Source organism: Hermetia illucens, chromosome 1 (genome assembly GCF_905115235.1).
Source record: "Hermetia illucens chromosome 1, iHerIll2.2.curated.20191125, whole genome shotgun sequence".
Taxonomy (NCBI): domain Eukaryota; kingdom Metazoa; phylum Arthropoda; class Insecta; order Diptera; family Stratiomyidae; genus Hermetia; species Hermetia illucens.
Window position 1 is genome coordinate 5,185,083 of NC_051849.1, and position 25,814 is coordinate 5,210,896.

General features: G+C 43.2%; 1 protein-coding gene across 3 annotated transcripts in view; it reads right to left on the reverse strand.

Moving 5' to 3' along the window:
- Positions 1 to 19,134, reverse strand: part of LOC119646332 (pupal cuticle protein 27) — a 39,506-nt gene extending 20,372 nt beyond the window's left edge. For 2 of the 3 annotated variants that reach the window (XM_038046759.1, XM_038046757.1), the window contains exons 1-2: positions 18,719 to 19,134; positions 1,061 to 1,163 (exon numbers count right to left, since the gene is read on the reverse strand). In XM_038046759.1, the coding sequence (XP_037902687.1) occupies positions 1,061 to 1,163; positions 18,719 to 18,754 (139 nt within the window). In that variant the 5' untranslated portion in view covers positions 18,755 to 19,134. The remainder of the gene's footprint in view (positions 1 to 1,060; positions 1,164 to 18,718) is intronic. The other variant, XM_038046758.1, reaches the window with a different exon arrangement.
- Positions 19,135 to 25,814: the final 6,680 nt, after the last annotated feature.

Below are 25,814 nucleotides of genomic sequence, written 5' to 3' on the forward strand. Positions count from 1 at the left end.
GCCATACCAGTGACATAACATCTGGAGGATTCGTCATCGGAATGAAATTTTCAGGTTTTTGGTATCTGAATGTCAAGTGCGCCATAGATAGCTACCAGTTCGATTTCAATGGGACGTGGGAAATTGTTTTTTCGGAGAAGCTTCCAACGAGGAAGGTAAACGTCATAGGGCCACTATTAGTTGAGTTGGCCGAGTTTTTCCATTCTTCCTACTTTTTCCTATTCGGTTGATTTGGCTGGAGATAATCCTGCCACAGCAATGTTGAATTTAAATTGAAAACTATCTTTTGTGTGTGAAGACAGTGTATCTTCTGTATGAAGGTAAAGTATTGTTCAGATTTCAGGACATTCTTCGTATGAAGTTGAGATTGCTCAGTTCAAGAGTTTCCTTGAAGGTAGACCTCCCAAAGCTCAGATAACTTCGATTTCACTTAATATGTTCTTTGAGAACTCTTACTATCTGCGATATAATCCACTTTCGAAAGATAAATATCATCACATTCACACTCGCCCCATATTCATACTAAGTATATACATCTAGGAACTATGTGAGTACATTTATAGTCCTATATATAACATTATACAAGTAGTACCAGCGAGTATGTACACTTTGATTGTTAGTTCAGTACTCCAAGAGTTAATTTTTAGTGAACATTCCAAATTGAGTACTAAATTAACTTTACCAACTAGAAAAAAACCTGGAAAATTAAAGAAAATATCTAGGAAACTCGAAGAAGTTCTCCGATGTTCCTACATTTGGAAAGGATTGGTTAAGGATAGGAATACGCATCATTGGTTAGGAGCATTCAGGATGTTTGAGCCGTGGTTAATACTACAACTGTACAAATTACAAATCTTCAAAATTCAAAATACTAATCGGCTCTTATTGTATATACAATCGATGGTCAGTTTGTGTAGTAGTTGTTTTGTTTGTTTCTTGGCAGTTTTTGTTATCTTCTAGCTACACCAAAGAAATCTGGAAACAGAACTCCCAAAAGCCAATTGTTACTTTTTTCTAGGGTAGAAAAAGTACATTGAACATTCTGCAGTAGGTGCAGTACCTTCGTCGCTTGGTATATATCGCCCTGAATTATCATTTTCGGGATGGTATTTACCGTCCTCAACTGGTGCAGGAGCAGCATAGCAGCAAGCCATCCATCCGACCTGAAATGTAATGAAAAAGGATTTGATTATGTTTTGTTGATGAGGAAATCGATAGCATAATTTTAGTGAGTAACATCCACAATGACCGAAAGGTCCCTCTTACTGACAATTGATTTTTTACTAATATACAGGGACACTTTCTTTGTCTTGTCTAGGGACAATCTGACGAGGAAATGCCTTTAATTATATACAATATTCCTCCGTTCTCTCTAGTCCTAACACCCCTAAGCTTCCCCAATTTATTTGTTTCAATTTTTCAATTCCCCTTCCTACCTTTACCTTCAACATTTTAATTTTGATTTTTTTAATTTTATTTATTTTACAAAAAATCTAACAACTGGTCGCTTTCCCCTAAACTCAGCAATCAATTTTCATTTGTTCAATTCTAAAATTTACTTTGTGGCGGTGCTAATCTATTAATTGTTTTAATTACCTTTCTTTTCTAGCTATTCCCTAGAAGTTAACTAATTGCTAGAGGGTTATGTAGAACAGGCACTCCTAAGAAGAGAGTCTACTCATAGCTCTCACTTTGTGAACACCACAATGAAAAGCAGGATCGATATTGGATATAAATAAACATTCTTCTGCTATTAGCCTAACCTGACAATTCCCAAAGTGATGACCCCGGGAAAAAAGGAAAAAAAGGAAAATTGCGGGGCTCAAGGTAAACGTACCAGTAGTGCTAGCAAGAATGCCCAACACGCCTGCAGACAAGAGTATGATTCGGGCCGCATTAAACTGGGTATCAAGTTTTCCAGACTGCAACTCCTTCCACCCTGAGATGTGGTATAAATCGTCGAGGCAAACCTTATGAGGTATAACATAAAAGTCCGAAAGCAGCAATATTTGCAAGCCATGAGGGTACTACATTCGCGATATTTCACCGAAGTTCGCGGCATAATTAAAGAGTCCGTGACATACCGCTTAAGCGATCATTTAATATCGCGGTCGTTTGCCAGTCAAGAGGAGAAAATTACACCGCTTATTGAGGACACATCTATGGGTGACGAGAAACCATCCCAGCTCCTCCGCCGCCTGCAGTATCTCGGCAGTGCTACAGTTCCGAAGAAACAACATCCTCGCCTTCGGCAGCGGAAACCATTTTATCGCAGCTGGTCCAGCAACTATCAAGCCAGCCTGCAGAGCTACTAACGGAGCTGAGGTACACATAGTCAATCAGCAGTCTTAACTCTAGAATTCGTGCGGCCGGAAACGTCAACGCTCTCATTCCCAATAGCAATCACAGCCCAGATCCGAAAGTTTTCGCTCCCAAGGTATATGCTGGTATCACCACAGATTTAATGCCAAAGACACAGGCTGCTAGGGAAAAACCAATTGCCACATACGGAATCGCTAGCCTTACATTCAACCTAGGCCTTTGAGGGGATTCCCGATGGAAATTTTTTATAGCGGACGTTTCTAAACTCATTCTTGGAGCAGATTTCTTAGGCTCCTTCCAGATATTCAGCACGGTTGTCTACGCGATTCAACAACTCACCTTACCTGCTATGGAGAAATGGCAAGATTTACAGTTCCGACCATCAGAAGAAGTACTGGAGAAACCCCTTATCATCATATCCTATGCCAGTTTCCGGAAATAACTCGTCTGGACGGAACGAAAAAAATGGCGTGTCACCGAACTAAGGACCACATAGTCAGAATGTCAAGACCACCGGTTCCTTTAAAACCCAGACGATTAACTCCAGACAAGCTGAACATCGCGAGAAAGGAATTTAATACCATGATCCAACGAAAATTGGAGGGTCCTTCAAATAGTCGGTGGGCTGCACCCTTGCAAATGGAGCCTATAAAGAATAACGCCGGGAATTCCGCCGTCAAGAACCCACTTCGGCATATCAAAAATTTCGCCCAAACGTTCCATGGTAAAACTGTATTTTCAACAATAGACCTAAGTGCTCTTAATTTGATCAGATTCCGGTAACTGATGGAGGTATACCAAAGACTGCCTTCGGAATGCAGCTAAACGTTCCAACGATTCATCGATGAGACTTAGAGCTATTCTGCTATGCCTACATCGATGGCATATTAGTCGTTCCGTCTTCACGTGGAGAGCACGCCAGCCATTGAAGAACCTGGAGTAGTCGTGAATCCAAGCAAATGCAAATGCTGCTCACCAAACACGAGATCAGATTCTTAAGACATCTTGTCTCAAAGAAAGGGACACGTCCCTTGCCAATCAAAGTAAAAACGATCCAATCATACCCGCAACCAACCAACGTGAAACAACTTAGAGCATTTTTGGGTATGTTAAATTTTTACAGAAGGTTCATACCTAGAGCAGCAGCATTACAGACACCACTCAATGAGATTCTTCATAGCTAAATTAAAGGAAATTCACCAATCAATTCCTGCCAGTAATCAAAGACAAGCTTTTGAAGGTCTGCTGCAGAATAAGTAACAATTAAGCCCCGTGTCAGGACGGAATTCCCTAAGACCCTTAACCTGGCCGTGAAATCCTGTTCGGAGCCTGCATGTCCCAGGGTGTATTTCTCGCAGAGTGGAAGCAGCAGAAGCTGGTAAACCTCAACGTGAGCCATCCTGTCTTTCAGACACTATGAGGCAAATATTGGAGTGGATAGTCTAAAATAGGTCGCCCCCATTTGAGGTGAGTTAAGAGGGCATATTAGATTTGCAGTGTGGGTTCCGTAAAGCCAGATCAAACATGATGCAATCGAATTGATTGGCGGAAATACAATTCACGGAAAAGGTAGAACCAACCAATATTGAGCGGAGGCAACAGTAGACGTGAGAAACGCATTCGATTCGTCTGGTCGGTACCTTATATAGAAGCCCCTGGCTCAGTTTGAGAGCACTGCACTGACACTTGCGGAGGAAAAGGCGAAAGCGGCACAGGGTGGTGAGTTCCGTCTTTCTGTATGTAGTCCAAGTGAAACAGCGCTCCGGTTTCATGTCACACATATAAACTGAGTGCGATCTACAGAGGAACAGCCCCAAGGGTACGTTTTGCCTTCAGGACTGCCTCAGATGATGCGGCGTTCCTCATCTCTGGAATGTAACTTATCGATATTTTGCCAGACTAAACACCGAAGATAAATATGGTTAGGTTCATCTATCCTCAATCGCCAGTGCAAACAGTAGATGGAAACATGGATAGGATCAGTCAAAAAAAGGACGTTGGACACACATGTTGGTTCTTACTATCCGGGAGTGCCCGAGAAAGAATAGATCAGAGGAAGCGATAAATAAAGTATAGTAGGAGTTACTCCAGGATTCTTCTCAGTTGGTGGCAAGTCCAGCGAGAGGTCAAACAGAAACGCCCATTCAATCTCGTTGAAAAAATTGTTTCCTTTGAGATCATCGCAGGTCAATATAGGTCGTTGATTACTGTCCTGCGAATCAAGCTTCAGTTAAAACAACGTGGGGAATGCACACCCACTGCAAATTAAGTGGTGCCAATTTTGAGAGAAAATTGATCGCTTTCACCAACCATTATGAATGTCGAAAAAATGTGGAATCAAGCTGAAAACGTGATTAGTAAAGCGGCCTATACCACCCTCTGCGTCAACAAGCCCGCTGAGCCGGTAACATGGTGAGAAGCATCGAACTCTCTACATTGCTTTTCTAGATCTAGAGAATCTGTTTGAAAGTGCGCCACAGTTAGTGCTGGAGAAAGTCGTGCACGTTCTCTACCACGATTCGAAGAGTAAAGTTTGAAGTATGCCAGGCTTATCGAAACGATTTCATGTGCCAGTCTGAGCTCTTAAGCAGCTTGTCTCGAAGTGGTATAATCACCTCATGCAACTCAGCCTGAATCTGAATCCAAATAAAAGAGAATTTTTTAGGACTGACCCCAATGAAAGTGACACCACCACTGTCATTGGCGGTAACCTGCTGCAAGTTGAACGATTTAAATATCCCAGATTAATCATCATCATCATCATCAACGGCGCAACAACCGGTATCCGGTCTAGGCCTGCCTTAATAAGGAACTCCAGACATCCCGGTTTTGCGCCGAGGTCCACCAATTCAGATTAATACTATTAGTCAATGCAGCTGAAATTGCTTCCCGCATCGGAGCAACTTGGATGAAGTTGTGAAGTGAACTTGGATGAAGTTACGCTGACCAACTGGCATTTTTTCGACGCATCGGAGAACGTTTTAAATCTAACACTTAATGTTTAATTTGTACTGGCCGACTATAAAAAACAATGAACAGCGCCCTGCGGTAATGGAGACAAAAATGTTGCATTAGACCAGTAACAGTAATATGCCCCAATTATATTCAAAATGATCGGTGATCGAAATTATTCGAGAGGGTATGATATCGACATATAATTTGCGCTGATAAAAACTCAATTGTAAAACTGGTCTTAACATCAAAGTCAATCTGAAATGACCAAAAGGCTGGCCGAAAAAACGAGGGCTCTACACGATAGATGGTTATCAGGCCGCAAACGATCAAGACAAGGCGATTCCGCTTCTGACCGGGACAAAAGCTGAAGAAATAGAAGGAAGTCGGGAAACTGGAAGCTCAGCGCTTCAGGTATGAAAGGTTTTGTTTGTTTCTTCCATGAGTGCGGAACTATCCTATTTGTACGTATCCCATAATGTATATGCATTTAGGCTGTCAGATTAATCACTTTAGTGGTTTCTGAGAATGGATCCGTTGAAGAAGTCATCAGTTTCGACCCTTCGGACTCCGCCCTTTTCTAATAAAGGTCAACACTAAGACTGGCTTCAAAAAGTACTAACCAAGACCTTTCATTTGATACCCAACATGGGTATATTCGGTTAGAAAAATTGTACCCCGCTCCCCACCCTTTGCATTTATGAAGAACCCCCTTAATCACAATGTAGAAAGATGTTACTCACTGCATACCTGGGTCATAGTTCCCAACTTCTCAACAAATTTCGTGTAAATCGGTATAGCCGTTTCTCAGAAAAGTGCGTGTGACAGGCAGACAGGTAGACAGATAGACAAACGCTGATATGTGAAGACTGATCGGCAGGAACTGCCTGTGCCTGGAACATACCCACGCCCCAGTTACGGACGCAAACTATCACCTTGTAAATGGACTTCCCACCCGCAAATGTCCCTGTTCCTCCCCGAAAGGGCATTACGGAGACCCAGATAGGGTTATGACTGGTCGGTTGAGGTGAACGTTTCGGAATCCAACACGCCACGCCACAACACAATCCCGAGACTGATGAACCGCGGTTTAGTGGAGGTAGCACACCATAAACTAGGGGAAACACTTGAGTTAGTCCAGCTAATTTCAGAAATGTGCAGAGGGGACTATTAATAAAAGCCTAAAGAACTTTGGGTGGCTGTCTATCGTTTGGTAGGTGGGCAGTTCAAAGAGGGGAAAGGACGGTTGGATGAATAGCACCTCCTATGGAGGACAGGGGTAGCGGGAGGTGAAAAGCTAGCGACTGCCATGGCTGTGGTCCGTGAACGCGAGCCTGTGACTGAATTTGGGGAAAATACCCGAACAAAAATATGGATGAAAGAAACAAATTATCATTAATGTTGAAGGACAAAGAGGTATTGACGCCATTCTTGTTGTTTATAGGACCATCGAAGTAGGTGAGGAGGTGGTAAGTGATAAGGAGGAGGTAACCAACCTGGATGTCTTTAAGAAAAGCAGTAAAATACAACGCTCTCCACTCAGGTTTGCATCCAATTGTTATAGAAAGCAGCATCACTTACGCTGAGATTCCGCGGAAGGTAAAGGATGTTCAACTGCCAGAGCTTGGTTGGTGGATCCTTAGGTGAGGGAGTTATGGTCAGGTAGTTATCAACGAGATAACTGTGGAGTGCAGGGATCTTGACGAGATCACCATGCAGGAGGACATATGGAGAGAACTGGTGCGGCAATTTCAAATTCCAGACCGTAAAGTCGGCGCAATGAGGAAAGCATACGGTCGCACGGAAACGGCAATCTTTATCTTGCCACCTGTTCGAGCAAACAAATTGTTAGAAGCTGGCAAACTCAAGTCAAGTCAGTCCATGAGCCCGATGTGAGCGTGGCGATTATTAGCGAATCATACAGAGGTAAATATTGCGCGGTATGGGCCACCGACAAAAATGGAAAGAGCGCAGTTTAGACGACAGGACGATATCCTTTCGAATAACCACAACCTCTGGAAATGGGCTCGTAAGAGCAACTAGCGTGAAATATGAGCGAATGTTACATGAACTGACGCTAGACGCAAAAGTACGATCCTCCATTGTCAGCGCGGGAGACTTCAACGCATGGTCTACCGAGCGGAGAGGCAAACTTTCTAACAGGAGGCTCACAGATTACTGAAAGCGTGGTGGAATGACGATGCCATATGCCTGCAAGCGAGACAAAATTACTAAAGCGCAAATTGCACAGAGAAAGGCAAGGTACAAAACTAGTCGTAGGTAGCCGCGGAAGGCAATCTGTGAAAGTACCTGGAATTTATTTAAAGAACTCCGGAAAGAGGCCGAAATCAACCCGTAGGGAGGAGCCTTTAGAGCGGTAATGGTCAAGTTGAAAGGAACAATTGCTCCATAGATAAAGTGCCCAGTTTTATTCCGAAGAATAGTGACCACTTTACCCCCACAGCAAAACTAATGCACTATTGTAGTCGAAAGAGAGCATCCCACAAAGGATATCCCATTTCCGTTGCTTCCGAAAAAGTAGGGGCTAAAAACCACCTGGGCTTTGAAGGCGGTGATAAGAGCAGGACCGGAGTGATTTATTTCCTCTTTTAATACCTGCTTGGAAAACGGCACCTTTCCGACTCAGTAGAGAAAGCGAAAGCTGGTGTAGCTACCAAAAAGTTGTAAGCCAGTTGAAGAGTCACCATCATATCGTTCCATTTGTATGCTGGGCAATATGGGAAAGTTGATGGAGTGCATGATTGGTAACAGGCTGCTCCCAATTTTAGAGAAAGCAGGAGGCATGTTCACACAACAATATAGTTTTTGCGCCGGCCCATCAACGGTGGATGCTATCAAAGCAGCAGTCAATTTGGTACAGGAAGCAACTTAAGGTATAAGGTGGCAGGGCGGTATACAGCAAAAAATACAGTGCCATCACCACCCTCGACGTGAGGAATGCTCTCAATTCAGCGCAATAGCAATTGAATATTTGATAACCGGCAGAGTGCCTCAAGGATTATTGCTGGACCCACTTCTTTGGAACGTGACGTATGACCATGTGCTCTGCATCAAACTCCCGCGACAAGCTACCCTTAACGGCTATGCAGACGACAATTGTTGTAGTAGACAAACACCTGGAGGATGCTAACTGGGCATGCGAGTCATCGGTTTGGCTAATCAAGGATTGGTTGGTATCACATGGATTGGAGTTGGCGAACACAAAACTGAGGCTGTACTGGTCAACAGTCGTAAAATGAAAAGAATTCTACGGTTTCGTGTAGGGTAGCATGAGGTAGAGTCCAAGTCTTTCATCAAATACCTTGCCGTTATGCTGGATCACCAATTGGCCTTGAAGAATTGTATTATGTGCTGAACGGAAAACCTCGACTGCTCGGTTGTAGATAAAATCCGGCTACGTAGGCTGGTCACCTAACCCATAAGGACGAGAAGACATCCAGTTCGGAAAGTCTAAAGGGGCAATATTCATGCTAGAAAAAGGCCCCGCGGCAGACACGGCCTCAGATGGATCGATGACGTAACTCAGGACGTCAGACAGCAGCTGGAGAACTCAAATTATATGTTTGGTGTTCCTTACTGAGCCAGGCTTAGGCCGGAAGCCAGTTGCTGCGCCGTTTATAATGATAAGTATATACATTATCTGACTCAGATTTAAGGATATTTTGAGGACCGTTTGCCCCTTTTTGACAGTTCAAAGCGAGACTTTGGTATCTATAAATTAAATAATATGCTGGCATTCCCTGGTATACTCTTTTGTTTCATTTATTTAATATATTCAAAAAATCTGTTACTGATCTGCTGAACAATGTAATATTAAATACTGACCAGACAAGCCTAGAGTCATTGCACGGCCTTAGACCGGTTCCTATAAAAACGTATGCAACAAGCGTCGATTTCATCAGATTTATCAAAGTATAGAGTAGCCTGAAAGCGATAGGCATAACCAACTGAAGTATTCATTAATTCTTTATAAGTGCAAAACTGCAACCTTGATTCAATAATTGGGTGGCATTTCACTGTCATCCACTACATCATACCGCGGAATAACGCATAAGGAAACAATCAAGAATATAATTTATTCCGCAAACCGCAAAGATGGACGATTATATATGGCGAATAGAAATGCAATAAATCTTGACAGCTTGCAGTTGTATAACATTTCCAAAATATTGCATAAATTGATATTTTTATGATGTTAGAAATGATCTTGACTTTTGTTTAACGATTCCACTCACTGAAATCTAGAACTTTTCGAGGTAAATGATTAAATGTCGCTCACCTACTTAAATTCCGGAAATTTGGACTTTTAACACTTTTGGATTGAGATTAGATTAAATGTCGAATAACTTGATATTTTGTCGTATTCCTAAATTACAGACATAAACATGACTCAATGCAGGCATGTTTTTCATTTGGCATATACTAAATATCCGCGTTAATTGGGTATTAATCCAGTGCTACCAAAAAAAATTGTTGAGGGCAGCGCTTGCTTCATTGATCACCGCATTGACAGTTGACACAAGCAGCTAGGACACAAGGGATAGGGCTTAAGTCAAAAAACCAACTGAGAAATACTATTATATGACGTACATATCCAGGACAAACAGAGGTGAACGTGGCGACTTTGTAACTACCAAAGAGGTTGAACTAAACGATTCTTCTAGTAAGGCCACAGCGATCCTTTTAGTACTGGCATCTTACCATGGAACTAGTCCATGATTACCCTCAGTTCCATAGCTGCATACGCAATGGAATCCAAGTCAGAAGTTCCTCTTTCTGCCAATTGGAAGCTCTCACTTTTATTTGAAATTGAGTCTTTTTTCTTATGACCTTTTCCTTGGCAAGCAACGCATTACCAAAGTATGCTACTGTAAACCTGCAGAAACTCAGGGTAATCGGATGCATTGCACTTTTAGAACTACTAAAGCCAATATGAGCAAAAAGGTCCTTGGGGTGTATGAGCGCCTGCCGTTTACCACATATGAGTCCTTTGCAGACTCGGGTCTGATCGGCGGCACTAGGAAATAGGCTGGTGGCTGCTACACGCAATGAAATCTAGAGGATATGGAAGTGCATACGCTCCTCGACAATGGTATCTTGCAGCGCTCCAAACTGCAACTTCTGAATAATGGCGTTACCGGAGGGGCTGAAGGAAATTGGCCTAGGTCCAGTGACGCACTAATGCTTATCGCAACCGCAAGGCACATCCGCATTATCTGGGAGCCGGTTTCGGATAGAATTATGGCATCTATATTCCGGCCCATAATGAGAAAAATTCGAAATGAAGATTGCAGTACGTAGTACTAAATTATGGCAGCACAGAGCGTCCCTCCAGATTAGCTAGGTAAACTAGGCCGCCAGAATACGGTGAATCATATCGACCACATCGGGGCTGTCTTCTAAATGTACATAACAAAAGACGTGCTGGTATCAACCTCGATATTCCACAGTGGGAGAACTACTTTGCTGATGGGATGTCAGATGTGGTTAATAGCTCGGTGGAGAATATTGATGAGCACTGGGCTCCTGCTACAAAATCCTCAAGAAATACATCAACGGTCCTCATAACGAAAGAGCAACATGACTTTGTGAAACATCGATTTACTGTCCAACTGGGGTAGTGGGATTGGGGTAGTGGTTTCGGCTGTGTGCAGCCAATGTGAAGAGGAGGAGGAGACGGCCCTGCACTTTTTATGCAGCTGCCCGGCATCCTCATATCTCAGACGAAGACACCTTGGCAAGGTTTTCTTCAATAAAGAATCTGCACGCTCTCTGCCTCTGGAGAATGTTGTAAGATTCGCTAAAGCCTGCGAACACCGTAGGCGGGAAGCCATTGAATAGGCAACTTACGGAGATAGTACAATGGGCCTAACAATGGCCTGAGTGCTCGGAGCTGCGGCTCCCCCCAGTTAACTAAACTAACTAACTACTGTCCAACTGAATGCGGTGCTTCTAGCAATTAAATCAGAATGAATAATTAGACGATTTTCCTTTTTCGTCTCCGACATATAGCACTGAAGATAGGAACAAGTTGTTCTGTTGCATGTAGCGACTTTACCTCAACCCAGCACTCCTTAACACTTAGGAAGATCCTAAGATGTTACCTTGTAAACTGGTCTCCTTCTCGCAACTGTGACTTCCACGCTCTCAAAACGATTGAACGCAAATTCAACTAATCCCCTCCCTCCTCCTCCTCCTTGACGGTCTGTGCGCGGAATTCTGGACCTACAGCAGGTTGAGCAGGTGATGATTAGGTGCCGATAATGTCGGAGAGCTAGATAAGGAGAATTCAGAAACGAATCCTAGTGGAAAAGTCGAATTGGTTTGGCACCATTCATCTGCTTATCAAAGAACTTAGTGCTCTCTTGTGATTGTGAGGACGACTGACTCAAGCTCTAATTCCTTATAGCCCGAGACCATTCTTGAGAAATGATATCTATCGAATTTGCTGATTTGGCAAATACATGAAGAGAATAATCATTTTGGGGTTGGGTTTGTTATCACGTTAATTCCAGAAATTAATCTACTCCGGCGTTTCAGTTACGGATGAAAAAGTTGATCTGGGAATATATGAAATACGTCTGATTTAAGATGGTTGACTTTTTGTAAAACATATCTTGTCAGACTTACTTATTTGAAAATGTAAACACCGAAATACGTAGCTCGCTCTAAATTAAAAGGGTGCTGCTTCGAAATAACAAGCAGGTCCAAATTTTGGCCAAACTTTGGCTGAAGCATGACGGACCTCTTCCTCTTTGCAGTCAATGTCAAAACTAGTACCGGCTTCGTAAAGTACTGAGACCTTATATCTAAAACCCCACACGGCTATACTCGGTGAAAAAAAATTACACCCCTCCCATTTTACATGAATAAGGTCGCCCTTAAACGCAACGTGGAACTATGTTAATCCCTGCATGCAATGGTATTCACAGGTCCCATCTTTCTACCAAATTTCGTATCAATTGGAATAACCGTTTCTGAGATATAATGTGTGACAGACCGACAGACAGTAAACCGATTTTAATAAGATTTTGTTTTACACAGCAGGGAAAAGAGGGGAAGAATCCTGGAGATACTTTGGATAGACACTGCAATAGTAAAGTCAATGATTACCTATGGGGCGGTAATCTGGGCAGAGAGACCTGGACTCAGCACAACGGCTAGGGAATTACATAAACCTGCCTCCTTCAATCTTCAAAGGAACTGTAGGCGGCAGAACACTGCTATCCTGACCGGCAGCCAAGCGGCGATCCTAACACTTAAATGCACGCAGGTGAACTCTACCTTTCTCCCAAATTTCGTATCAATTAGAATAACCGCTTCCGAGATATAATGTGTGACAGACAGCCAGACAGTAAACCGATTTTAGTAAGGCTTTGTTTTACTCAGCGGGGAGAAAAGGGAAAGAATCCTGGAGATACTTTGGACAGACACTGCAATAGTAAGGTCAATGATTACCTATGGGACGGTAATCTGGGCAGAGAGACCTGGACTCAGCACAACAGCTAGGGAATTACACAAACCTGCCTCCTTCAATCTCCAAAGGAACTGTAGGCGGCAGAACACTGCTATCCTGACCGGCAGCCAAGCGGCGATTCTAGAACCTAAATGTACGCAGGTGAACTCCTAACTGTTGTTGTTCTTTGCCCCATGAGAGGCTAATAGTCCAACAGGACCTGTTACTACCCACGAAGTACACCAACAGGTTTGGTGGCAGGCATTTAGCCTATATTGCCAGAAACACACAGGCCGGAAAACCAAGCTTCCGTATTTCTTCGAGTGAACTAAAATGTTGTCTGAATCCTCCATCTGAACGACCCCCAGCTTAGATCAGAAAGCCGGTAGCCACTTGATGATTGCCTGAACACATAGAGGCTGCTTGGTAGTTTGAAGTTATCTGACACCGCGACTCCGCAACTTTACTAACCATTGCGAAACATTGGAGCGCCGAGAGGTATTGATAGATCAATGCAAGAAACAAGAACGGGGACGGCAGGAAATGCCGTGTCACGAAGAAAATGGAACTACATGCGTTATAAAAGGTCATCAACCATGCAAGGATCTGGACTCAAAAATCTTTGTTGAAGGTTAAAAGACACTACACTTAACCCGAGCGAACTATAGGGCGTAGAACATTGCTATTCTGATCGACAACCAAGCGGCAATCAAGACACTCAGGTAACTCCAAACTGGTATGGGAATGACTTGAGAGACTGAACGCTCTTGGTTCGCACAGTAAATTCTCAATATTTTGAGTTCCAGACCATGTTGGGTTAGAAGGCAATGAGTCAGCGGACGAACGAGTCAAAGAGGGAGCGGGGATCGCTCTACGCGGATCGAAACCTTTCTGTGAAATCGAAAATGGGTTCAGTGCCAAGACATTGAAAAATGAAGGGAAACGGCTGAGCGAGCTATACTAGCGAATCTATCAGAAATAGGGTAGTCGATGTTGCTCATGGGGGGATGCGAACCCAAGCGCTCAAAGGATTGTTTAAACCTCACCAAGAACAGCCTCCCGATTATAATGGGAGTACTTACTGGTCACTGTTGATTAAATTATGACCTGGGGAAGCTAGGGGTATCTATCGACACTATCTACACGTTCTGTGCGGAGAGTAACGAAACCGCCATACATGTTCTGGGATAGTGTTCGGTACTTGTGTAAAGTAGGTATCTGGGAGAATTGTTAATACCAGATGCCAAGTTGAAATATTCGGGAGTAGCGAATATAAAAAAAATGTCTGCCCGTTGTAGGCTTATTTGACATATACTATAGTTGATAGGTCGTAATGAAACTTATGGAATTGGGATAGTGTGCACCTTGTCAGGATCGGTACAAATCGTCCCATCACCGATGATGTGCCCGAAGTATCGAACCTCCTTCATGACAAATTTGCTCTTCCGAGTGTTCAGTGTCAAACCAGCATGTCTCATACAGATGGCTACTTCGCTTAAGAGCAGCAAGTGTTGGTCGAAGGCCTCTGTGATGAGCAGTAAGTAATCCAGATATACAAAGACTTGTTGACGCAAGTGAGCAGGGATGACTTGGTCCATCATTCCTTGCATGGTTTGAGGTGCATTGCAGAGCCCAAATGGTATGGCCATGAACTGATGGAGCCTTGGAACTGTGAAGGCAGTCTTATCGTTGGACGCCTCATCTAGTGGAATTTGCCAGAATGCATCCTTCAGATCTAGACTCGTAATAAATCTAGCCTTCAGGAATCGGTTGAAAGTCCTCTCGATGAGAGGTAAAGGATAAGCGTCCTTCGCGGTGACACTGTTCACCTTACGCGCATCAAGGCAAAGCCGCACTTTACCAATTTTCACCACAAGGGTGACTGGCGAAGACTAGGCGCTTTGCGATTCTTGGATGAGTCCCAAAGCCAGTATCCGGTCAATCTCTTCTTAGACGTGCTTCCCGATGGTGGGAGAGACTGAGATATGCCTCTGTTTGGTCAGTTCATTATTCCCGACATCGATGACATGCTTCGTTAGACTTGTACCCCCTAAGCCCTTCGATTTGAAAGACGGAAAACTGCCAATGACAGCCTCGAACCTTGCTCACTGGTGCGTCCGTCAACTGGCGTTGGTTGGCGTTCTCGACATCTTCCATCCAACAAATAAATCTTCTGCGAGTCCGAAATTACGCACAAATCAGCGCCAAGGTACAGATTTTGAGTTAACGATGGGATAAGGAGGAAAGAAAAGGCATAGCGAGAATTCAATCTTTCTTGCTTGAAGTTAGAGAACAAAGTAAAGAGGAATCATTGAGGACGGAATGACACAGCATAAAGCCAACTACCTAGTTATTCCATGAACGATTCATCTCACCTGTCACTTCATCCCTACGAAGAATAAAGAATAATTAATTTTTCAATTACTGAAAGGAAGGGATAGCCGTTTCACATAAAGGTAGGAAAGGACGTTTCTCAGAAGCTCCGACGGTAATACCCTTTCAGCATATAGCCGCAAAGGCCAGAGACTTCTGGAAGACAATCACTTCCGAGATATTAAGTCTCAAAGACAAACACAAAAAACGACTAGCTCTTGTGGTATTCTACGAAGGATAGGGCAGGAAACTCTACTTTCCAAAGAGGCAAGGAAATTTTGGCTTAGTGACACTTTGTTCCGGGGGAAAAGGCGTGAAACCTAAAACTAAGAATGTGAAGGCAAGTGTACGTAAAGCTTAGTCAGGAACAATGTTGAGATTCTATCGATTCCCTATCCACCACAAAACGAAGTTGTGAGTCGGAATTGGCTATCTTCCACTGATTCACAACACCTGTAAATAGGGAATATTAGGCTTGAATCCAGGAAATGTTGAGCCCCACATTGGGCGCCATTTGTAATGAAATTTATAGAATTCTGATTATCAAACAATCATCCTGCGTGACCGAAGACGAGCCAGAGGGATGAGCTATCCCAAAAACCTAAAAGGTTGGGGAATTTGCAGCATTCAAACTTCCAAATTTCCAAATGTTGAAAATGAACCATTTTCAAAACCTTTTGCATCCTTGAAAATGTAAAAAGATAGCTGATAATTTCTTTTCAGTCACTAAAGTTGTGTGCACTGAATCTCTGGCCATTCCGCTCCTTACGCCTTCCTTGGTTAATTTTCTCATTGGTAATCTTGACCTCAATGTCGGACCTAGTCCCGATGGGCTTCCTAACCTCTTCCTTCTTAACTGTGGGAAACACATTTCCCTCCTCCTGAGTATAATCTACAACAAAAGTCTTGAAGAATGCTACTTTCTCCACCTTTGGAAAGAGGTCCATATCATCCGTATCCTCATGAGCGAAGACATATAAAAAGCTATGAACGGTGACTTGCGGTAATGGAAACAGGGATGTTGGGATGTTGACCAGTGGCGTGTCGCATTTTATCGCAATCGATATGGGGTTGTTGGACTTCTCATCGACCTGTGCCACAGACGTCTCTTGAACAGGATTACCAGTTTCTCCACGACCTGTACTATAAGCCCGCTTCCGGACGTCCACATCATCAGTGCCGTGCCCACACCATTGCTTCCCCTGGGCGACATATATTCCGATATTCTCACCAAATTTATTAAAGCCACCGTCCCATCTGGCGAGCTGTCCTCGATCGCTGACCTGCCGATCCATCACCAAATTGTCACTGCGGGACGACTGGCATTTTCGCGACCACGCCGCTTCGCTGGAGAATGCCAAACTTAATGCGTATACTCCACGAGATCTTTACCCGCTACCCATCATCAAAAACCTCCTGTAAGGACGTGAGTGGTTCGGTTTTCATGGTTATCCACTAGAGAAAGTCTTCCATCAGATCCCGATGGCCCCAGACGACATCTGCAAGACCACGGTAACTATGTCTTTTGGCCTTTTTGAGTTTGTTGGCACGCCGTTGGGTCTGAGGAACGCCACGAAGACTATGCAATGCACCATGAACCTCAGAAAGCTTTCTTCCGTTTGGGTTTACCAGGACGACATCATATTCTTTTCCGACGATCACGACCATCATGAAAGTCACCTAGACCAGCTTTTCGAAACGCTACGCGAAGACAAGCTCCGGATTAACTGGGGCTGCCAAGCCCGTCTCCTAGAGGTCCTCTTCACCGGATTCTCTGTCAATAGCAAAGGCTTCCGACTATCGACGACACGTGCTATCATCGAATTCCCGAAACCGACTGACCCATCGCAGATCAGACGCTTCTTCGGTATGATCAATTATTACCGGCATTGTATCCCACACGCTGCCCAGTATCAGGCGCCTCTCCCTGAACTGCTTAAAGGGTGCAAAATCAAACGGTCTAAGGTAAACTGGACACCGGACGCCGACACCAGTTACGAACGCTGCAAAAGAAACATAGCATCTACAGCAACCACCTAATAGGCCTGAATTCAGGAAATATTGGGCCCCACATTGGGCGCCATTTGTAACGAAGTTTGTAGAATTGTGATGATCAAACTATCATCCTGCGTGGCCGAAGACGAGCTAAAAGGTTGGGGAATTTGCAGCATTCAAATTTCCAAATGTTGAAAATGAATCACTTTCAAGACCCTTTGCATCCTTGAAAATGTAAAAAGATAGCTGATAATTTCTTTTCAGTCATTAAAATTTAATTATTCCAATAAATACATTAACAAGTATTTAACTGCCCCAAATGGAACATAAAATTTTATTACCAACATTCCCATTCCAATACCATACACGCTACCAGAAAAGACCATCAGAAATCCATTCCATCTTTCATGTCCACCTCTAGGTAGACGATATCTTCAATGACCCCATCCCATCACAATTGGGCTCTTACCTTTAATAATAATTTATTGCCTTTACCAGCGCGAATGGAAATGACCAAATAGGCCAAAAGCGTAAGCCACTAAGTCCTTGAAAATGGGTCTTGGACATGCTCGATTCCGACGATGTTCTGAAAATAATCTATTTTCGAGGTTTCCGAAACAATTTCTGGATTACGACATTTCATTCAACTGAACATGTAATCCGCAACTCGTCAAGGCAATTTGAAACATTAAAACTTATTATAGTTTATAGAAATAGGTATCATCAGAAAAGATACATTTCATATGGAAATCTTATAAAAGATGAACAAAAGTCAATGTGAAATGAATCAGAATGTGAGACTTGGTTTCAATATTGATATGCAACGACGCGACGAGACAATAAAAAATAGTAGTTGACCTTTCAATTAATAATAAATAATATTTGGGCGCAGAAAATATGCATCTACAAGTGTTATTGGCATAAAGGAAAGCTAAAGTATCTGAATGAATTCGTAATTTGATCCGAGAAATTAGGTTTGACGACGAACTATTATTTCAAATTTTAAATCATTTCAAAAGTCAACGAGATCCTTGCTTTGACAGTATTAACACTTTTTTAAAAATGATAATGCCAACGAGATAATTATAAAAAGATTGAATACAAAAGATGCCCAAGACATTTCCTTTTTTGAATAAAAAGTTTTTCTTTTATTATCGGAAATCGTTTTTCAGACACCAAGGAGAAGACTTTCATTTAAGGAATTATGGAAACACCTGGTTCCTGAGTATCTTAGTCCAGCAAATTACAAAAATAATTGACCAGAAAAGAAAGTACGTTTGGTCGTGGAAAAAATTCCCATCCTATATGGTAAAGATTTAAGGAGTTCAGTGTCAAACAATTAAATAAATCGTGCAAAGAGTGCACTCCCTAAAAATTATAATAAAGTAAAAAAATATCTAAACTTTTCACTTTATCTTAATTCATTGTGACCATAGAAATTAGAACTTCCGAATTGCTCAAATAATTCAACTCAGAGTATCTTAATTCTAACACAATTATCGCCATTCAGAACCAATTCAAAATTCTGCTCAGTAGCACTGACCAACAGAACACTATTTCAAATTAACTAAAAAAGAAATCAAATTCACTGTTACTTACCAAGATAGTTAGGGTGAAAATTTGTTTCCCTATCATTTTTCAAAAAAGATATTTCGCACAAATTCGATTTCAACGCACGAAAAAGTATCCACAAAAGTGTCCGTTAAACTCTAGCTAATTCACACGAAAAAAATCACTCAATTTTCTGTCCTCTGGATTTGGCACTAGCACACGAGATACAGCGCACTGATCTTCACTCAGATTCACACCACAATGTGGAACGTATCTGAAAGTGTGTAATCCAACAATCTGGCGTAGCTCGATGGAGTGGTTTTCCGAATGCTGATCTTATTGAAAGCAATGGGTTGGTGGTTCTTTGGTGGGTGAATTGGTATTACTCGTTGGTGAGTTGGCTGCGATAATCCCTTTACGGCTTGGGCTCCCGATATCAAATGCGGTCTTTAATTTTTTACGCCTGATATTTAAATACGGAAAATTGGTGGCTGGTTTTTTTCTTTTCAAGATTTTTTTCTGTATGTCTTGACTAGTAACAGATACATTTTGGATGTTTGGCAGAAAAAGATGAGAGTATCTGTTGCATGCAAGCGAAAAGATGAAACAGGTGGAACCGATGTCAGAGAGTGGTGGACAGCTAGAGAAAGGAAGCAGGATCAGTATCAGTGATGATGACACCAAGTAAAATGAAAAATAAAACTAAAACAAAAACGTAGGATGGTTGTGAATGAACATTGTTATCAACTTTAATGGATGCAAGAGTCCCAAATGAAAATGGATTGAGGTAGTCTTTTTGTTTGTTTGTTATTTGAAGATTTTGTAGGAGATTGTTAGTTGCTTATAGCACTCCATAATGTTATTAGGCTCCGTTAAAAAAATGTGTTGGTCATCAATGACTGTCAGGAGACATAGAAGCTATTTGGACTACGACATCCTTCACTAATCAGTTATGATCTATTAACAAAGAAAAATACCTTTTTGAGAAAACCTTGAACATATGAGATGTTTCTCTGCACTTTCTTTGCAAATATCTGTGTCCTGCGATACAGAATAAGTTAACAGCGAACAGTTCGTTTGAAAAAAACCCTAGTTAGGTTAGAAGCGTCACCATTAAATAAATCAAATAAACAAATAATAAAGCCAAAATTTTCAGTTAAATATTTCGAAAATTTTCCAGCTCCGGGAATCAAGTGAAGAATTATATGATTTTCCTTTTTAACTTTGAGAAAGGTCCTTGTTTTGTCTCTTACGAAAATCGGACGAGTTGTCGAAGTACAAAGTACGAAGAAGTTATTGGAGTCGGGAGGGGTAAAATAATGAAAATTGAGAGTAAATAGAATAGTTTGAACGGGAATCCCCAGCAAGGGGTATATCCTGAAAAATAACTGTCAGGATGGACCGAGAATGGTTAACGAAAAAAGCAGCAAATTGGGCTCCTAGGAAAATAAAGTCGGATGACAGGCATAATATAAGTCGGAATACCGGAAGATCGTGCTTTAGGTATAAAGGTTTGGTGTTCATCTTATGTAAGAACTTGTAGTATGAACTTAAGGGGGGTTTCCGGCTGAATCTCTAAAATATGCTAACATACTATTATTAACTTTATTTGTGAAGATTTCGGAACGGGATATATTTTGAGACCTATATTTCATTGAGTAGGCATGTCTGATGTGCAGATAAGATGCAGCATCGGCCCTCCTACGCTTCCTTGCGGTACGTCAGCATTGATGTTGTGGTCACTTCCGCCTAATTAGATAGGATCCAAAAATCTTGTAAGCTTCAGTGGAAAGCAGTTGTTTTGTATGAAATCCATCTTCCTATCTGAACGTAGGCGCGAATTTGCTGCTCGCTACCGCTGTCCATCGGTAGGTATCGAGCGTATTTTGGTTCATCCAACGTTGTTACAGGAATTCCGTGCGTAATTTTAAAAGTAATGTTCTTACGGCGGGTAGAAAATTGGAAATTCTGTCGAAATTGGATAAGGGTAAAATAACGTATCTCTAGCACTTTTTTATGTTGTCGGAAAAGCAACAATCACCGACACAGAAAAATCGAGGGTCTCTCATAACATTTGCGCCTACAAGGGATTGGGGTGACGGTTGGCACCGAATTCAAGGATGGCTGAACAATTCCTGAAGACATTTCAGTCGTTTTTGGAAGAAGAAGGGCCTTCTTGCGACGATGTCTACAAAGTAGACAGGACCGGTCTTAACTGGAAATCACTCACAAGGACGCCTCAATTTCAGTTTCAAATTAAGCCCTACTGTTTTAGAACACCATAACTTTTCCAGTGATAGATCGCGAGAATTCTCCAGCGGGTCTAGAAAGAGCTACCTTACTCTTCCTGTTCCTGCTCCTCTCCCTCCTGGAGTAGGGTTCAAAATTCAAACTTGCATTCTTAGATGGAGATGCTGTTGATACGGGAGACTTGTTAACGGATGAGGTGTTTCCGGACTCTCATATGAAGTTAACATATTTCGACAGGCATCCAACCCGCTATTAAAGCTTTAGAGTTGTCCCCCATATCCTCCAAATATCAATGAAATTGAAAGTCTTGACAAGTTGATCCACGTCTTTCTCATATGGGCCCTCGAACATAGGAACTTATAGGGAAATAAACGGGTCAACAAACTGGCTGGCTTAGCGGCCCCTCTGCATGAACAGATCCGCTCGTTATGGTTGAAGCGGAATCTACTCGCATTATTTATTAATTACTGACTGCGGAAAGACACTGTCGAAGGGCTGAACATACTTTACGATACATACCACCGAAACTACGGGAAGGGAGGTGAGACCCTCATACAGTACCTTTGGAAGTGTCAAGTTCTAGGTAGAATCACTGAACAAACACAGGGTAAATAAACTTTAGCCACCACCGGAAATCTATACCTGCGGGATAACCGGGTTAATGGAACCCAAGCTCATAGCTTGGTGCCTTTTCACCTAATTTACAGAGGCGGTGGTTAATTCGGCCAGTTTTAAGTGAACGGTTTGGGAATGCTTGGTGACAGGATGTTTTGAACTCGTTGACTTGTGCTACGAATCCGACCTTCCAATTCGGAAGTGTTTCCGGGGTCACTGCGGTCGCCGGTAACAATAACCATTTAGTCAGTACCTGTCCCGCTGAATGAAAAGCTGGTGTCAAGCAAAAGTGCGTGACCCGTCATGACCTTGAGTCTGATATTCAACTACAGAAACAGTTGGCGAATGGGAATGGAACTCCTACCTCAATGCTAGTCGCTGCTCTTCTTTCTTGCACTATTTGCCCCATCCGGTCGCAAGCAGTTATACTCCTACGCATGTGGGTAACTATGCTAGACCTTACCCTTTTCGCAACTTTCTTTTTTTGGACCCGCAATTAAGCCGAACCGGAAACATGACCCGGAAACATCTTTCTGCAGGCTGCAAGACAACATTTTTCTAACATTGAAGTCTTCACTTTGTGCACGGAATCGCCACACTTGTGACAAATATGTTTCTGTCTTGCTCTTTCAAAACAGCTGCTATATACCCTCCCCCCACTTACAACAGCAGCGAAATTGACTTCGTCTTACTTTGCAGAGGACCGCCCAGGACAATGGTCAATTTTTCCCTCCTAGAGTTGACAAATGTAACCCCCACACTGAGGTTGTTCATATTTCAGTAATCCATTTCTATCCTATCCTCGACCCCTTTTGTGTTTACGAGACAGTTCATAACCTTTATTTCGAGGGTGCACATGGCTAAAGACCACTGATTTCATGCCTAGAATGCCGTCTTCCCCGGCGCCTTTTGGCATGATGTTATTATGGATTTTTTGAAAAATTTCCTCGATAGAGTTTTTTCACTTGACTCGATCAGTGGACAGTGATTTGTTCTTCCCTTTTTGATTGAACCTGAAGGTGTTTTTAAATCCTTCAATCAATGTCCTTTGTGCTGAATGAACCATAGATGTTAACCGCATAATATAGGCCTCAGTGTGAAACGTGAATTGGTACCCACAATGGACCATAAAACATGGGAAGGGTCTGCTAAACCGATGTGGCGTGGCAGGATTCGCAATCGTAGGTACTGTAGCTCCGTTGAGCGGAATTCAACTCTTTCGAGAAGAAGCTCAACGGCTGCCAAAATTGATCCACTTTTTGGTGAAGGGCAGCACCTACTGCGATGTCAGAGGCATCAACAAAAACGGCTAGGGGTGCATCTTGCAGAAGAATGTAGCGTCGGTCAGTTGTTGACGGGATTTGTCAAACGCGCGGATAGCCTCTTGAGACCACACGATCTCTCGTGTGTCCTTAGTTTTGGGGCCAGACAAGTACGCGTTCAAAACGGACTGGTGATGGGCGGCCTTGGGCAGGAAACGACGGTAGAAGTTTAGCATGCCCAAGAACCTCCTCAACTCCCTCACTGTCTTTGGACGCGGGAATCTTGTTATCGCTTGCACCTTGTCTGGGTCGGGCTGTTTTCCTTCAGGGGAAATGGAATGGCGGAGGAATCTCACCTGTTTTTGGAGAAATTTGCATTTCTCAACGTTTAGGACTAAACCGGCCTCAAGGAGACGTTCAAAAATGCACTCGAGATGGGCTAAGTGCTTAGACTCAGTGGAAGAAGCGACCAAAACATCATCCAAATATACGAAACAGAAGTCGAGGTTTCGCAGGACTGAGTGAATGAACCTTTGAAAGGTTTGCGCCGCATTGCACAATCCGAAAGTCATTCGGGTGAATTCGAAGAGTTCAAAGGGTGTACATATTGCCGTCTTTGCAATGTCTTCAGGAGCTACTGGGATTTGGTGATACGCCTTGGTTAAGTCCAAGGTCGAAAAGATGCGGTAATTCGCGAGGTGATGCGCAAAGTCGTGGATGAGTGGAATTGGATATCGGTCAGGAACAGTCTGTGCATTTAGCCTTCTGTAATCCCCACATGGGCGCCATTCGCCGTTTGGCTTAGGGACCATATGCAGTGGGGAAGACCAACAGTTGTTTGAGGGCCTGCAGATACCCTGTTGAACGAGTTGTTCAAACTCTTTCCGTGCAATAGCCAGTTTCTGGGATGGTAGAGGATGCACCTTCGAGAAGATCGGGGAACCAGTAGTGATAATGTGGTGCTGCACATTGTGCTTCACTGGTTTGGAGAGACTACACTTGGTAGTAATCTGGCTGAACTTTTGGAGAAGTGTCCGAACACGAGAGTCGGTAATGTCTTCTAAAAGAACGGAAAGATTATTGCCTGGGTGAGATACCATTCGTCCCGACGAATTAAGGTTGGTCATGGAATCTATAAGAGACTTGTTTTGCAAGTCTACCAGCAATTCATAGTGACACAGGAAGTCTGCGCCTAGTATGGGCAAGCTGACATCCGGCAGGATGAAACGCCACGAAAACGTCCTACGCAAGCCAAGACTCACGTCCACTTGCCTATACCCGTATGTGTTTATGCGGGAGGAATTTGCTGCCGCAAGTTTGAGCGGTTGTGGGAAAAGTTGATGTTGCCGAGGTACGTGAAGAACCGAAACCTCCGCACCAGTATCGATGAGGTAGCTGTGCCTGCTGAGGGGGTCGAATTCTTTCTTTATAAAAAACCATAGACGGAGAAGAATGAAGGCGAGTCTCCCGCGGCTGAAAACGGGGTTGGAAGTGGATAGAGCTGGAAACCTTAGACGGAAAACAACTTCTTACGAAGTCACAACAGGAACCTCGGACTGGACCGATAACACAACGACGAACCCGGCAACGACAACAGAATAGCGATTAACACAATTCCTCATGGAACATGCCCTCCCTGTACAGACCGAATGCTGCTGAAAGCTAGCCGATACCTTGCCCCAATATAGAGCTGATGTAACAATGTTACAAGAGATGCGTTGGACAGGGACCGGTTTCCTGGCCATCCAGTAAACCATGTACCCGGAGTAGGTTTATTAGTCAGCCAAAAATGAAACCCGCTGTTATCGAATCTAAAAATATAAGCGAAAGGCTATGCGCTCTGCGCTTGCGAGGCAAATTTAGAAATATAAAGCTCAAGGTTCACGCCCCTACAAAGAAGACTGTACAGTGGGAGAAAGATACTGCCTCGTAGACAGTAAAACGAACCCTCAAAGCCTGCCCCAGGTATGAAATCAAAATCATACTTTGGGTTTTTACAGCCAAGTAGGGACTGAGCCCGTATTTAGGCAATACGTAGACTACAAACGATAACGGACCGCGGATTATTCAGCTAGCAGTATCGCACGAAATGGTTGTTGGAAGTATCTGGTTTGCGCGGAAAGTGGTCCCTAAACAAACGTGGGCCTCTCCAGATGGGACCACTTTGAACCAATTTGACCACGTGTTGATCGAACGCTGCCACCTCTCAGCGTAGACTCGGATCACTATCTCGCTTGGCAAGGTGCTCCGAGCTCGAATAACAATAACACTTAGAATTCCCTCTGACAATCAGATGAGAGTTAACACTGCAGCCATCTACAGCACAACCATCCGCAACATCTATAAGAGAGAAATGGATGCCGCAATAAGCGCAGCCAATAGAGATCCCGGAGATGAAGCATCAACAAATGATCTTTACAACCACCTGAAGAACGTTATCATTGATACGGTCACAAATATATTTGGCCCCAACCGCAAAAGGAGTCGGAACGGCTGGTTTGACGATGAATGTAACGGAACGGAAGAATGCTGCATACCGAGTAATGTTGCATTCTCAAAGAACGCGGGGACGCGCAGAGACTTATCGTGAACTCCGTCGAACGGAGAAGCGACTTCACAGACGGAAAAAGGAAGCCTGGGAGAACCAACAAGTCTGTGAACTAGAAAAGTACAGGGAGCAACCGCACCAGGCACAGAAGGCGGAAGTTTTACCAACAAGTCAGCAGGATGAAGCCTTATACACCTCGATGCACATCCTGGTGAAACAAAGAGGGAAATCTGATTTCCGACAGAATGGACATATTGGAGCGATGGGTTGAGCACTTTGATGAGCTACTGAACAACCAGGACATCGGCGAGTTGAAGGTCCCGCCAACTGAAGACGACGGACAAATATTGCCACCACCAAGTATAGGAGAAACAGACCGTGCAATTCATCGGCTAAAAAATCATAAGTCGCCAGGAGCCAATGGAATTACAGCCGAATTGGTTAAATATGGAGACGACCAGTTACACCA